This window comes from Arachis ipaensis, chromosome B06, assembly GCF_000816755.2.
Source record: "Arachis ipaensis cultivar K30076 chromosome B06, Araip1.1, whole genome shotgun sequence".
Taxonomy (NCBI): Eukaryota; Viridiplantae; Streptophyta; class Magnoliopsida; order Fabales; family Fabaceae; genus Arachis; species Arachis ipaensis.
The window spans coordinates 85,605,394-85,620,182 of NC_029790.2; the positions used below are offsets into that span (position 1 = coordinate 85,605,394).

At 37.7% G+C, this 14,789-nt stretch overlaps 1 protein-coding gene across 2 annotated transcripts in view; it reads right to left on the reverse strand.

Moving 5' to 3' along the window:
- The window catches only part of LOC107648836 (solute carrier family 35 member F1), a 23,829-nt gene that overhangs the window by 4,103 nt on the left and 4,937 nt on the right, over positions 1-14,789 (reverse strand). For both annotated transcript variants that reach the window (XM_016352649.2, XM_016352648.2), the window contains exons 4-5: positions 13,139-13,330; positions 12,939-13,015 (exon numbers count right to left, since the gene is read on the reverse strand). In XM_016352649.2, coding sequence (XP_016208135.1) covers positions 12,939-13,015; positions 13,139-13,330 — 269 coding nt within the window. The remainder of the gene's footprint in view (positions 1-12,938; positions 13,016-13,138; positions 13,331-14,789) is intronic.

The following is a 14,789-nucleotide window of genomic DNA, read 5'->3' on the forward strand; positions in this document are numbered from 1 at the left end:
CAGTAGGCCTAAGATTTGATAGACCTATAAAAATAATTTGTGAGTAACTTGATATATTAATATATTTAGGCTATTATAAGATAGGTTTGTACTTTGTAGGCTCCGGGAAGGCCACTTAATCAGTTAATCTATTTCCAATCCTACTCACAATTTAAAGGTGGTATCTCTAAAATATATGAGAATTGTATCGTCTCTCTAAAAAATGATCATCTGGAATATAGTGGGTAGCTTAACAATATTATTGAATTGAGTAAGCTCTGATACCATCTAATAATTAAATGAAGTTCTATCATGTTAAAATCTATTTTGATATTTTCTGCCTCACTATAACTATCGTGGCTGACTTTTAATTACAACACGTGTCCACATAAAGTACCAGCTTTCGCAGGATTTAGTACACAATCTCTAAAGGAATCATATATATATATATGCAGTCTTTTACCAGAATTTTAATAAATATGATTGACACTAATTATAAATACTGTTACGGATCCGGCCCACGGATCTTACACCCAGAACGGTTCTCGAATTCGGTTATCAGGGTCCGACCCCCTTCATCCTTTCAGAAGGCTCGGAACTAGCCCATTAGAGCTCCTAACCAACTTTCGAATTCAAACGTCTCTCTTATTTTAGCCAAATAAGATAAGATAAGATAAGATAATTCAAAATCTCCCTTATCTTAGCCAAATAAGATAAGATAAGATATTCACCATCACCTATAAATAGAAGACCCAGGTCCCTCCAGGTATTCATTCATTCCTCATACCTTTTACCTCTTAGATCCATTCTGACTTGAGTGTCGGAGTGTCTTTGCAGGTACCACCCCCCATTGCTCTAGGCAAGTGATCCGGCATCTGCCTCAACCCGCAAGTTCTCGATCCATCTCTCAACCCGTACCAGAGACATCTTGTACATTGGCGCTGTCTGTGGGGACTTTGCAACATTGTGGCGGCATGGCGGATAACCCAGAAGAGCAATCATCAAACTCAGATTTCTTGCGTGTAACTGAGAGCAAAAAGGAATAATGTTTCCTTAACTTGCATCACCTTTGCATGTTTATGCATCCTTTCGCCCTACTCCAACGGTGAAATCCCAAAGGAATAATGTTTCCTTAACTTGCATCACCTTTGCAGGTTTATGCACCCTTTCGCCCTACTCCAACGGCGAAATCCCAAAGGAATAATGTTTCCTTAACTTGCATCACCTTTGCATGTTTACGCACCCTTTCGCCCTACTCCAACGGCAAAATCCCAAAGGAATAATGTTTCCTTAACTTACATCACCTTTGCAGCGATAACACACCTTCGCCCTATTCCAACGGCGAAATCCCAAAGGAACAATGTTACTTGCAATTACCTTCTTAGTGATAACACTCTTTATGCACCCTCGCCCTACTCCAACGGTGAAATTCCAAATCCTCTGAGCCCAAAGTCTCACCTCCCTTTAGTGGGACACCTCCACCTCTTGGACCCTCTCATTCACCACTCCCTCATCCGTCTCTCCAAGCGCCATGGCCCCATCTTCTCCCTCTACATCGGCTCCATGCCCACCGAGGTTGCTTCTTCTTTTGAACTCTTCAAACTCTTCCTCCAAACCCACGAGGTCACCTCTTTCAACACTAGGTTCCAAACCTCTGTCATCCGCCGCCTCACCTATGACAACTCTGTCGCCATGACATCATGAACGACCTCCTTAAATGCTACCACCGTGGCCAAGCTCAGACCTCTCAGGAGCCAATAGATCAAGAAAGTTCTCAAGGTTCTTGCACAGATACGGGGGACAGCCAAATCGTGGCGGCATGACGGAGAACCTCGAGGAGCAATCCTCCACCCGACACCCCAACTCAAACCCACAAAGCCCAACTCCCGAACTCCAAGATAATGCTCCTCCCACCCATGGGAGGATAATAAACGCGGCACATCGCCAACCAACCCCAACCCAGCAACAACCAAGAGAGGACAATCGTCCTTCCACTGAAGCCCGGCCACCCGATGACCTGGGAGAGAAGGCGGTCCAGATAATCCAAGAGTTGTGCCTCAGGGTGCAAAACCCCAAAGGCCGAGTCACACCCAAAGAACGGTACCACCCGGAGCATACAAGCCAAGCGACCTCCAGGACCTAATCTCATCGCGATACCAGGAACACCTGGCCCCCTGAGCAACAACACTGCAAACAGCACGATTGCAGCGTTTCCCTAGACCCGAAACACCGATGCGGAGAAGACGAACGACGGCACCATCGGGAGGCCAAACGAGCAGAAAACATGCACGTGATAATGGAAGCCATCCCATTCACAGAAAAATCCTTGAGAGCCAAAGTCCTGAAGGACTTCAACAAGCCCACTGACATGAAATAGGACGGGACCAACGATCCCTGGGAACACCTAACGGCCTTCGAGGCTAGGATGAACCTGGAAGGAGCCGCCAACATGATCCGGTGTAAGGCCTTCTCGATAACCTTAGCTGGCCCTGCGATCAAATGGTTCAACGCCCTCCCCAACGGATCCATAACTGGCTTCCACGATATCTCACGGAAGTTCATGGCCCAATTCACCACCAGAATCACCAAAGTTAAACACCCCATCAGCTTATTAGGGGTCACACAGAAACAAGACGAATCCACACAAAAATACCTGGACCGCTTCAACAATGAATGCCTAACGATTGATGGACTCACGGATTCCGTCGCAAGCCTCTGTTTAACCAACGGACTCATGAACGAAGACTTCCGCAAATACCTCATCACCAAGCCAGTATAGACCATGCACGAGATCCAAAACGTTGCCAGAGACTACATAAACGACGAGGAGGTCAGCCAGGTCGTCGCCGCCAATAAACGGCAACATGGCAACACCCCACACGGCAACCCGACTCCCCGCCATAATCCGATGCCCAAAGAAAATCAAAGAGACCAAGTATTAAGAACAGGGAGATGGGGTTGCTTTCCACATTATTGAAGTGGAACGAAGTGGATCCCCCTTCGAGGGAAGAGAAGTTGAGAAATGAAAGAATATGCAAAATGTATCAGCATAACCGGAATCCCTTTGTAGATCATCCTGAGTATGCTAATCTTATATGGAAATGGAAGCCAGTTGTTTCAAGACCTATTCCATTCAGTGATAATGATAATAATGCTATCTCATCAAAGACGAGTTACCTAGTGTCTCCATCAACAAACTTATGCCTCACGCATCATAGTGCTTCCTCCTTTTCATTCTCATTTTTTGTTTCGTAAAAATAAAATGTGTGTATAGATATTTATTTCCTAAAGGAATGTATATTATTCGCTTTTTTTGGAGGAAAACTTTGTCTTTCTCATGTGATTTTGTTACGGCCTAGCCCAAACCCTCCACGGGTCGACCCGACCCGAGCGCCACCCGACCTGGACGGTCACGGGTGATGCGCCCCGCAACCAACCCGGACACGTGTCCCGGACAACTCATTCACGGCTGTGAAAAAACGTCCCAGAGAAAGTGGGCCTGTCCTTGTAGGGCCCACTCCTGACACAGTATATAAGGGGAAGGATTCGCCCTTCTCTCGAGGTACGTCACATATCACATCACCCCTTTTCGCCTATACTTTTACTGACAAAAGCGTCGGAGTGTCTTTGCAGGTGACACCCCCCTTCCTACACGAAGTACCCGGGACCTCGCACACACCAGCCCGGCAATCCACGACCTGACGAACCCCTACCACTCCCCGGAAGTCCAAACCCGAATCGTCCGGTAACCGACCTACTGAACAAATACTAATTATAGTATTAAGGATAAAATTTTATAGATGAAAAATTAAAAACATTTTTCATTTTAATATTAGGAAAAAAAATTAAAATTTATCTTATTTAATATTAATTAATTATTATACTAATTAATAAATTTTAATTAATTTTGAATAAATTTTTTTTGTTACCAAATATTTTTGGTCTTTTATATACTTATGTTAAAAAGGAGGTGATAACAAATATTACAATAAAGTTGAGAGAATTTGTCAATATGAAATTGCAGCAAATAGATCTTGTGAATTTAATGTTTAAGTTATTTATTTTTCACGTTTACTTTACTTTATGGGAAGCTCTATAGTACTTAAGATATTGGTGTTTAATTTTTATTGGTATTGGATAAATTTATTTTATAATTGTTTTATTTGCGAGGAGCTGTATGAGGTGAAAATCTCATGTACGATTCTGAAATAGTGATGAGATTTTTAAACAACTATCAACTATAACCCCAAAAGAACCAGATTTTGTAAGCAACATAGAGAAAAAATGAAAAAAATATCCTATTGGGGTAATCATATTTGCTTCGGAAGATATGCTCTTTAGGTACTTGAATCCGCTTGGATCATATCTAGACAAATAGAAGCAGGTCGGTGGGCAATGTCACAAAATTTCCGCCGAGGTAAACAAATATGGGTACGGATATTTTCAGACAAACCAGTTAAAGTAAGACCAACCGAAACGCGTATGTGTTTGGGAAAGAGATCTCCCGAATATTGGGTAGCTGTCGTTAAACCCGGTAGAATACTTTATGAAATGCACAGAGTCGCAGAAGTGAGAAAGATAATGATGAATCTCATTTTTTATTTTTGTATAAAATAGTTAAAAAATTAACCATAAAAGACAACTTATTTTATAATCTTTATATATTAGTCACAGGTGTCACGATAAATTTTAGAATGTTAAATTTAATAGTATTTGTATAGTTTTTTGGAATGTTTGAGAATGCTTTAAATGGTTTTGAAACGTTCTAGAATGTTCTAGAAGGTCCCAAAATAACCTAGAAAATTCTAAAAGACTCTGGAATATCACGGTAAATTTTTTAAAGTTAAATTTAATAGTATTTGTATAGTTTTCTAAAATGTTTGAGAATGATCTAGATGATTTTGGAATGTTTTAGAATACCCTAGAAAGTCTCGAAATACCCTAGAAGATTCCAGAAGACTCTGGAAGGTCATAGAATATTCTAGAAGAGTGTGGGTGTATATATAGTATGAAGAGTAGTATGAAATAATATAGAATAATTTAGAGAAATGTGGTAGGATAGATATTTGTAGTAAAGGTTCTAGATGATCAATATGGACCGTTGATTAGATTTGGGTTAAGTATGATTTTTGTCCCTAAGGTATAGGCCAAAATATTTTTTGTTCCTAACCTTTTTTTGCATACAAAATCGTCCCTAAAGTTTAATTCAGTTTTAAAATTGTCCTTTTTACTTAAATTTTAAATTTTATTACCAAATTACCCCTAACCCAAAAAATTATAAAATAAAAAAGGAGAAAAAAAGAGAAACAGAATGNCGAGAGGGGGGAAGGAAGAAGAGGGGAAAGAAAGGAAGAGGAAAAAGGGGAGGGGGCGGGGACAACGTCGGTGAGGCTTGGAGTCGCCGTCTCCGTTGAAAATTAGAATCAGAGGGAGAGAGAGCTCATGAGGGAGAGAGGAGACGCGAGCCTTGCCACCACGCATTGCCGCCGCCATCGAAGAGCTCGCGAAGAGAGAGAAAAAATGCATGGCCAGGGAGAGAAAGAGGGGTGCCTCATTGCCGTCGTGCTTTGCCATTGCCGCCGCTGCTGCCACGGCCGCTGGTGCTACTGACCTTGCCGCCGCTTCGCGTTCTTGCCGCTGGTTCTCCCTAGGGTTCCGATTTTATTTTTAATTTATTTTGCTTCTGATTCTGATTTGTTCTGCTTCTGCTTCTGATTGTTCTTCTGCTTTTGTTTCTTCTGCTTCTGATTCTGGTTCTGATTTTATTATTTTTGTGCTTCTGATTCTGATTCTGATTCTGTTTCTTTGATTTCATTGTTGTTGGGCTTCTGATTTGTTCTGCTTATGATTGTTCTTTTGCTTCTGTTTCTTATGCTTCTAATTTTGATTCTGTTTAAGCTTCTATTTCTGATTCTATTTTTTATGTTTATTACATTGATTTTGCTTCTGATTTTATTATTGTTGCTATTGGTGTTGTGATGAAGAAGAAGGAAAAAGAAGAAGAGATGCTGCTGTGATGGAAAAGAACAAAAAGAATAATAGAAACTGGGTATTTTTGTGAAGAAGGAGAAGGGTATTTTGGTCCGAATGACGGTTTTAAAACTAAGTTAAACTTTAGGGAAGATTTTGTGTGCAAAAAAAGGTTGGGGACAAAAAATTTTTTTGACCTATACCTTAGGGACCAAAATCGTACTTAACCCATTATATTTAATCCTAACCATCAATTGAGGAGGTGAATGGCTATAAATAGGGGGTGAGAGTTAGAGTTTGGGTTGGTGAGTCATTTGTAATAAACACTTGAGTAATAAAATATTCTTTCCACCAAAACTTCTTTTCTCTTGTGTTATTATCTTTCTTGCTAAATACTGAGGGTTAGGCTGACTTGGTCTTAGCTCAAGAGGTTCAGTAAGTCCAAGTGTCGGCACAGTAGCATTGGAGTATGTCCAAGGTCGTGATAATTTGGCATCAGAGCAAGATTCGAGAGGGAGCACAAGTGGTTTGTGTGTATGACTTCTAGTGTAACCATGGAGCATGTTAAGTCTCAAGGGGGAAGTGATATTATTCCTTCTCAATGGAAAAGCAAAAAGGTTCGCTCTTCAAGTGAGTCTAGAGGTAAGAACTCTAACTTCTTAGAAGAGAGAATTTCGATGTTGGAGAATGTTCTATCATCTATGGATGAGCGCTTCCAAAGGATAGAATACGACAAGGAGACCCTCGAGACTCACGTATTGGAAGAACTAGATGCTTTCAAAGAAAGCAAGCTCCAAATTGAAGAGAAGCTTGAGAATTCCTTGAAGCTATTTGAGGAAGTTCGAGTTTGGTTTGAGGAGGCAAAATCTTGACCAACCATTATAAAGAAGAGGACAAAGATTGATCTCCCAAAGCCAAAGGAGTTCAAGGGCGTGAGGGACGCTCGAGAGGTAGAGAACTTCCTATGGCAAATGGAGAGGTACTTCGAAAGCCAAGGGGTGGTCGAAGAAGCAATAAAGGTACGCACTGTAGCTCTCTACCTTTCTGATAATGCTACTTTGTAGTGGAGGAGAAAATGTATAGATATAGAGAAGGGTACTTTCAACATAGCCACATGGAAAGATTTCAAAAGGGAGTTGAAATGACAATTCTTCCCTGAGAATGTGATCTATGAAGCAAGGAAGAAGTTGAGGGAGTTGTAGCACAAGAGTATGATTAGCAACTATGTAAAGGAGTTCACTACTCTCACGCTTCAAATCCCCAACTTAGCATCAGAGGATACGTTGTTCTTCTTCATTAATGGACTCTAACCTTGGGCAAAGCAAGAATTACAAAGAAGAAACGTTAAGGATGTCGATGAGGCCATCGTGGTTGCCGAATCACTCACTAAGTATTATCGGGGAGACTCTAAACCCAAGTCTAGTTCTACTAAAGGCGGGGGAGACAAGGATAAGAGTTTCTCAACCAAGAAGGAAGAGAAGTACTCTTCAAAAAAAGATTACAAAGAAAAGAATAAAGCTTTCATTCCCAAAGGAGGATGCTTTGTGTGCAAGGGACCACATCAAATGAAGGACTGTTGATGACAGGGCATCTTAGCTAGTTTCACAAGCCATTTTTAGTTTGTTTTAGGGTAGTTTCATGCATTTATTAGGTAATAAGTAAGTATTTGGATGAGAATTTTATGCATGCCTTGATTCAATCAAACATTGTTATTTTGATGCATTTTCATAAGATTTATGCTATATCTACTTGTTAATTATGAATGATGCAAATTCTTGTGAATCTAGCAAAGTTTTGATATATATGTTGATTGATGATAGGTGAAGAAAGGCAAGCAAGCAAGCAACAAAAGGCCAAGGAAAGGAGCAGAGGAAGCAATGTTGTTAGCCAAAGTTGGCACACCAACGTTGCCTCAAACGTTGGAGGAAAGGGCTGCAACGTTCTACAATTGTTGGTGCCAACGTTGGAGGGAACGTTGGCTCACTAACGTTACCTCCAACGTCTTCGATGAGACTAAAAGTTGGAATTGTGAAAACTGTCTTGTGTGCGTACGCACAAGAAGAAAAATGCAAGGTGTGCGCACGCACAAGGCAGCGTGCGTACGCACAAGTGGGCAACGTTGGAAGCAACATTGGCAATCAAATGTTGGGTCCAACGTCTGCGATAGAATTGCAAATTTGAGCTGCCAAAAATGCCTTGTGTGCGTACGCATGACCTAGTGTGCATACGCACAAGTAGAAAAATTGAAAATGTGCGCACGCACAAGGCAGCGTGCGTACGCACAAGTAGGCAACATTGGATATAACGTTGGTAAACCAACGTTGAGGCAAACATTAGTGGCCATTCTTAACTCTCTTTCAAGTAATGTTTGGCTCAATGTTTTCCTGCTAACGTTGATCACCAACATTGATGCCAGAAATAATACAATTGAGCACCATGCAGAATGCAAAACGTTAGTTTTCCAAACGTCCCTCCTCAACATCATTGAGAGCCACTTTAGCTTGCTTCAATCAAGGCCAAGACCCACATCCAAATAGAATGAAGGCTCAATTAAAGATGGGAAGAAGAGTATAAATAGAAGAGTCTTTGAAGATTGAAGGAAGCTCTCGAGAGGCTCTGAGCGGGGGCTCTGGGAGTTCAGAAAGGCTAGAAGCCAGGGACCCAAATTAGGAACTCTGGAATCATTTTATTTTTGTACTCTCTTTACTTTTCTTGCTCTTTCTTTCTTTTTGATTTGAATTGAGCTATGAACAACTAAACCCCTCTTCATTGGGTTAAGGGAGCTCTGTTGTAATTCAATAGATCAATAATAGTTTTCATTCTTCTTCCTCTGTCTTTTCTCTTGATTTTGCTATAAAGCTTTTAATCTTCATTCAATTGAACAATTATCTTGACAGAGAAGTTGTTCATATTTGGATTTCCTCTGAACCTTGAGAGAGAAATGAGGAAATCATGCTAGAAATGCTTTCTCACATCGGATTAGGTTGGGGGTTGGATGGACATAGTGACATGTAATCTTACCAATACTTTGATCTATGAAAGTGTGTGGTATAATCAGTGACAAAACTTCATCTCTTCCCATGAGCAATTAAATCAAGACATTGGGCAATTGTTCAAGCTTAGAGAGATTGGTGAGCCAAGACATTGGGATCCAATCACCTAAGATTGCCAAGAAAGATCAATGAATGCATTGAATAAGGAAGAGATGAAAATGATTTGATCCAGAGAATGCAATATCTCCTAAGCCCAATGAATTTCCCATTCTGATCTTTTCCTTTCTTTAATTTTCTGCTATTTACATTTATGCTGAATCATTCCCAATCCCTTTTAAGTTGCTACAATTTAATTTCCTGCAATCTACTTTCTGCAATTTAATTTCTGCCTTTTACATTCTGTTATTTACATTTCTTGCCATTTAAGTTTCTCGCCATTTAATTTTCTGTAAATTTCAATTCAAATTTGGTTCAGTTCAACTAGAACACTCCTCTAATTAAGGTTGATCAACCAATCAATCCCTGTGGGATTCGACTTCACTCTATTGTGAGTTTTTACTTGACGACAATTCGGTATACTTGCCGAGAGAAATTTGTTGAGAGACAGATTTTTGTGCATTAACTGTCCCAAGCTAGGGACTTTGGCATCTATTGCCGAAGAACGAGAGGCACAATCACAAGTCACTAAATGTGTTGGAAGTCTGTCCAATCATGAATGCTGTGAAGGGAAAAGAGGCAAGTCCTGTAGAAAAGAAAGGCTTGATTCATGTCAAATCCTTTATCAATAGAAAATTCATTATGGCTATGATCGACACTGGCGCTACACACAACTTCATCACGCCTGATGAAGCAAAGAGGCTTGGGTTAAAGATCACTGAAAATAATGGTTGATTTAAACTCATGAATACTAAGGGTAAACCTCTTAAGAGAGTAGAAAAAGGGGTTGAGATGATTTTTGGTTCTTGAAAAGGTTTTGTGGATTTCTCAGTAGCACCCATGGATGAGTTCAAGATAGTCATCGGGCTCGACATACAAAGGAAGGCAAATATAATACCGATGTCATACTACGACATAGTATGCGTCATGGAGAGAGGGTCTCCATGTATAGTCCCTACAGTCTCTAAAGTTGGAGGACCACCGATGCTCTCTGCTATGCAACTCAAGAAAGGGTTCAAGAAGGGGGAGATGGTGTATTTGACTCTACTATAAGAGGAGACAACGTTTGAAGGAGAAGATGTTCCCCCTAAAATCAAGGAAGTCTTTGAAAAAATAAGGATGTGATACCTCCCGAGTTGCCAAAGCAACTACCATCTAGGAGGAAGGTGGATCATAAGATTGAATTGGAGTTAGAAGCGAAGCCGCCTGTCTCAGCACCATACAGGATAGCAGCCATTTCTGTGGTCAAAGGAGACATTATATGCATCATCAAGGAAGAACATGATGATCAATTAGCCAAGAAGTTGGTAGAGTTGGCTAGAGAAGGTAAGAACAAAAGATTTTTACTAGAAGACGACATTTTATACACCAAAGGGAGAAGACTATATGTCCTTAAGTAGAAAAATCTAAGAAGAAAGTTGGTGAGAGAATGCCACGACACCAAGTGGGCTGGTCACCAACGTCAGTGAAGGACCTTGACGCTCATTGAATCTTTCTATTATTGGCCTCAAATGAGAGATGAAATGAAGAGCTATGTGAAGACTTATCTTGTGTGCCAATAAGATAAGATTGAAAATAAGGCACTAAGTGAGTTGTTGGAACCTTTGCCTCCATTAGAGCGACTGTGGGAAAGTATCTCTCTAGATTTCATCTCTGCCTTACCGAAGTCTGAGGAGTTTGGATCTATCCTCGTAATAGTGGATCAATTTTTGAAGTATGCTACTTTTATACCTACTCCTACTCTGCAGAGGAAGCAGCACGATTATTCTTCAAGAATGTGGTAAAGTATTGGGGATTACCTAAGAGCATCATCAGTGATCAAGATCCATGCTTCACAGGACGACTATGGACAAAGCTGTTTAAACTTTTTGGATCGAAACTTCACTTCTTGACAAGATTCTATCCTCAAACTGATGGGAAGATGGAGAGTGAATGTCTTACTCGAGTATTACTTGAAGCACTTCGTAAACGCTAATCAGAAAGACTGGACAAAACTCCTAGACATTATCTAGTTCTCATACAATTTGCCAAGGAGTGAGTCTACAGGGAATAGTCCGTTCGAGATTGTGACAAGACAATTGCTGCTTATACCACACTCTCTTTCTTTCTCTTACTCAGGAAAGAGCCCTGGAACTTATCATATGATTAAGTCTTGGGAAGAACAAGAAGATGTCACTCGTTCTTACCTCAACAAAGCTACAACGAAGATAAAGAAATGAACAGATAAAAAGAAGAGGCATGCAAGCTATCAAGTGAGAGTCAAGGTAATGATTAAACTTCTTCCACAATAATTTAAAGCCTTTCGCAAGTTTCATAAGAGATTGATTCACAAATATAAAAGGGCCATTTGAGATAATTGGGCATGTTTGGGAGGTTGCTTACAAAGTACAACTCCCTCCCTCTATGAAGATCCATCCTGTCTTCTATGTGAGTATGCTTAAATCATATCATGGAGACCGAGAGAAACTGAGTAGAGGTGACTCGAATTGTGCTCCTCCCATGATGATTAGATCCTTTGATAAGGAAATCGAAGAGATCTTAGCTAATCGTATTATGAGACGTAGAGGAGGAGTACTACCAAATATCCAATACAAACTTGATTAAGTGGAAAGGAGTCTCGATAATCAAAGATAGTTGGGAAGCTAGTGAAGATCTATGACACTTCCAAGAACACCTAGAGCGCTATCATAAATAGAACGCGACGAGGACGTCTGTGCAACAGGTGGGGAAGAATGTCATAGTAAATTTTAGAAGGTTAAATTTAACAGTGTTTGTATAATTTTCTAGAGTGTTTGAGAATGCTCTAGATGGTTTCAGAATGTTCTAGAATGTCCTAGAAGGTCCTGGAATACCCTAGAAGATTCTAGAAGACTCTAGAAGGTCCTAGAGTATTCTAAAAGAGTGTGGGTGTATATAGAAGTATGAAGAGTAGTATGAAATAATCTAAAAGTATTTAGAGAAATATAATAGAATATATATTTGTAGTGAAAGTTTTAGATGATCAATTTGAACCGTTGATTAGATTTAATCCTAACCATCCATTTAGAAGGTGGATGGCTATAAATAGGGTGAAAGTTATAATTTGGATAGGTAAGTCATTTATAACAAATATTTGAGTAATAAAATAGTGTTCTTTCCACCAAAACTTCCTTTCTCTTGTGTTCTTAACTTTCTTGTTAAATATTAAGAATTAGGCTAATATATAGTCTTAACTCAAGAAGTTGAATAAGTTCAAGTGCCAATACGATTACATTTGAGTGTGTCCAAAACCGTGACACATATGTCTTATTGTGTTAAGATTTAAGGAAATTTTTTTTACTCAAAATCTATTCTCTTTCTGGTTCGCATTTTTTCAACTCACAATATTTTTTTCTATTTAAAAATACATATTTGTTTTAAAAAATAATATCAAAATTTTAATAAAAATTTAAGGCTGAAAATAATATAATTTATCTCTTAAAAAATGTAATTGTAGTAGTTGATGTATTGAGCAACATGTGCCACCTGAAGTTGGTGGTTTTCGTAGACACGTGTTGTAAATGAAGGTGATCCATCTTAGTTCAGTACGTGAAGAAGAAAATAAGCTTTAGTATCGTAGAATTTTTTTTTAAAATTAAGTGCGCACCTAACTCAATTTTAAAAATGATTCTAAAATAATTAGTATCTCATATTTATAAATTTTTTAGATATCGGATATTATTGTGAGATATAAAACTTGTAATTAACCTTTCTCTAAGTAAAATCCACTTTTGCTTTCTTCAGTCATTTATTCTAGATGCTATCTTCTTCTCTTCGTCTATAATCATAAAGTTTAAGATAAATAGTCTTTGATTCACATACCTCACCAACATTACTAATTGCATAGAAAAGTGTTCCGCCAATCACAAGTACATCACCTAAGAGAGGCTTTGAACCGCCTTTAGAAAAAATAAAAAATAAAAAATTTAGACTTGGATTATTATTTTCTATAAGAATATCTTATCATTATTACAAAACATTCAGAAGACTTAGTTCCAATAGAATTAATCAAGAAATATTACCTCCACCACCAACTTCACTATCAGAAAACATGACTAAACAGAGGCCAAGTACACATATAGCTGCACCACTTAATTGCCATAAAGAATATCGTGTGCCAAGGAAAATCCATGTGAATACAATGGCCCAAGGTATTGTCCAACAATCGAGTAGGGTCACACTAGTAATTGATGAATACTGATATGCTTTGTTAACTGCATACAAGGTCATAGAAGCAAAAAAAATAACAGGAAAAATTGCTTCAATTCTGAATTCTAAATTAACTATTAACTGCATACAAGGCCAAAAAAGTAAAATGGTGGCGCTGTGGAAATTGCTTCAATATCTAAAATTCACACAGAATAAAAGTTTGGGACTTGGGAGCCATAATTTGCTTTTTTTTTTTAAATGTATCTACTTTTTATTTTGTATTCCTTAATTATTATTAAAATAAACAAATAATTTTAGATATAAATAAATATGTAATTATAGATATTATATATATATAATTATTAGATATTAATTAAGTTAAATAAGATAATTTTATATTATTATTTTTCTAGCATTATTTTTCAAAAATTAATATAAAATATATTTAATGTATGTTTAAGGAGAATTTACAATCATTCATTTTTTACTTAACTTTTAATATTATTCTAAAAAATTATGAATAAAAAAGGAGCATTGTAAAAACGGAATAAATTACATGAATATCTTAAATACAATTTGGTTATATTTATGTGTTTTTTTTTTATGTAAATTATTACAGGACATGATTTAATCATTGTAGGTAATACGATTTACAATTTTAAGTTTTTAACATTAATCGATGTACCTACAACAAATTAGTTAGTAGTGTCACGTAAATCACCGCAACATCCCATGATTTATTAGGGATATAACTCACCATCTCACTTGGTTTCAGCCTAAAGTAATTAGTTAAACTGAGTATAAATCGTATTAGCCTAGCACGACTTAGCTTCCTAGAGGAGTATAAAATAATCAGTATAATAAAAAAGAATTTTATAAAAAATTTATAATAAAAACTAGTTGTACTCTTGCAAGATGGAACGATTTACACTAAAAATCATTATAACAATTTTTACGACTACTGTAAGTTTAAAAATTTAATCATTATTTTATATTCCTCTGTGCGAAGCTAAATCCGTAACAAGTTGGCACAATTTATACCTGTCCAACTATAAATCACTATAGAATTACAATATTTAGATGGGTAAATTACTCCACGTATATCTTGGTAAATTGTAACGCTGTAGTTATTCTGAATAATACACTACTAACTAAATCGTTGCAACATGCAGTAATTTACATTAAAATTGTAAATCGTGTTATCCTCCGATAATTTTAGAGGTGCACATGGATCGGATCGGATCAGAATCAATATCCGCAGTTTTTAAGGTTGGATCTGATCCGATTCGATCGCACATCTACGGATCGAATCGAATCGGATATCGGATATATCTGCAAAATACAAAAAATATTTTTAAAAGTTTATTTTTATTAAAAAAATATCAATAAAATTTATTTTTCTATTCTTTTAAATATGTTTACTCTTAAAATAATATTAAACATACTTTTTTAAATAATAAAATTAAAATAATACAAGATATATGATAATTATTAATTAAAATAAAACATAAAAAATTAAGAGTA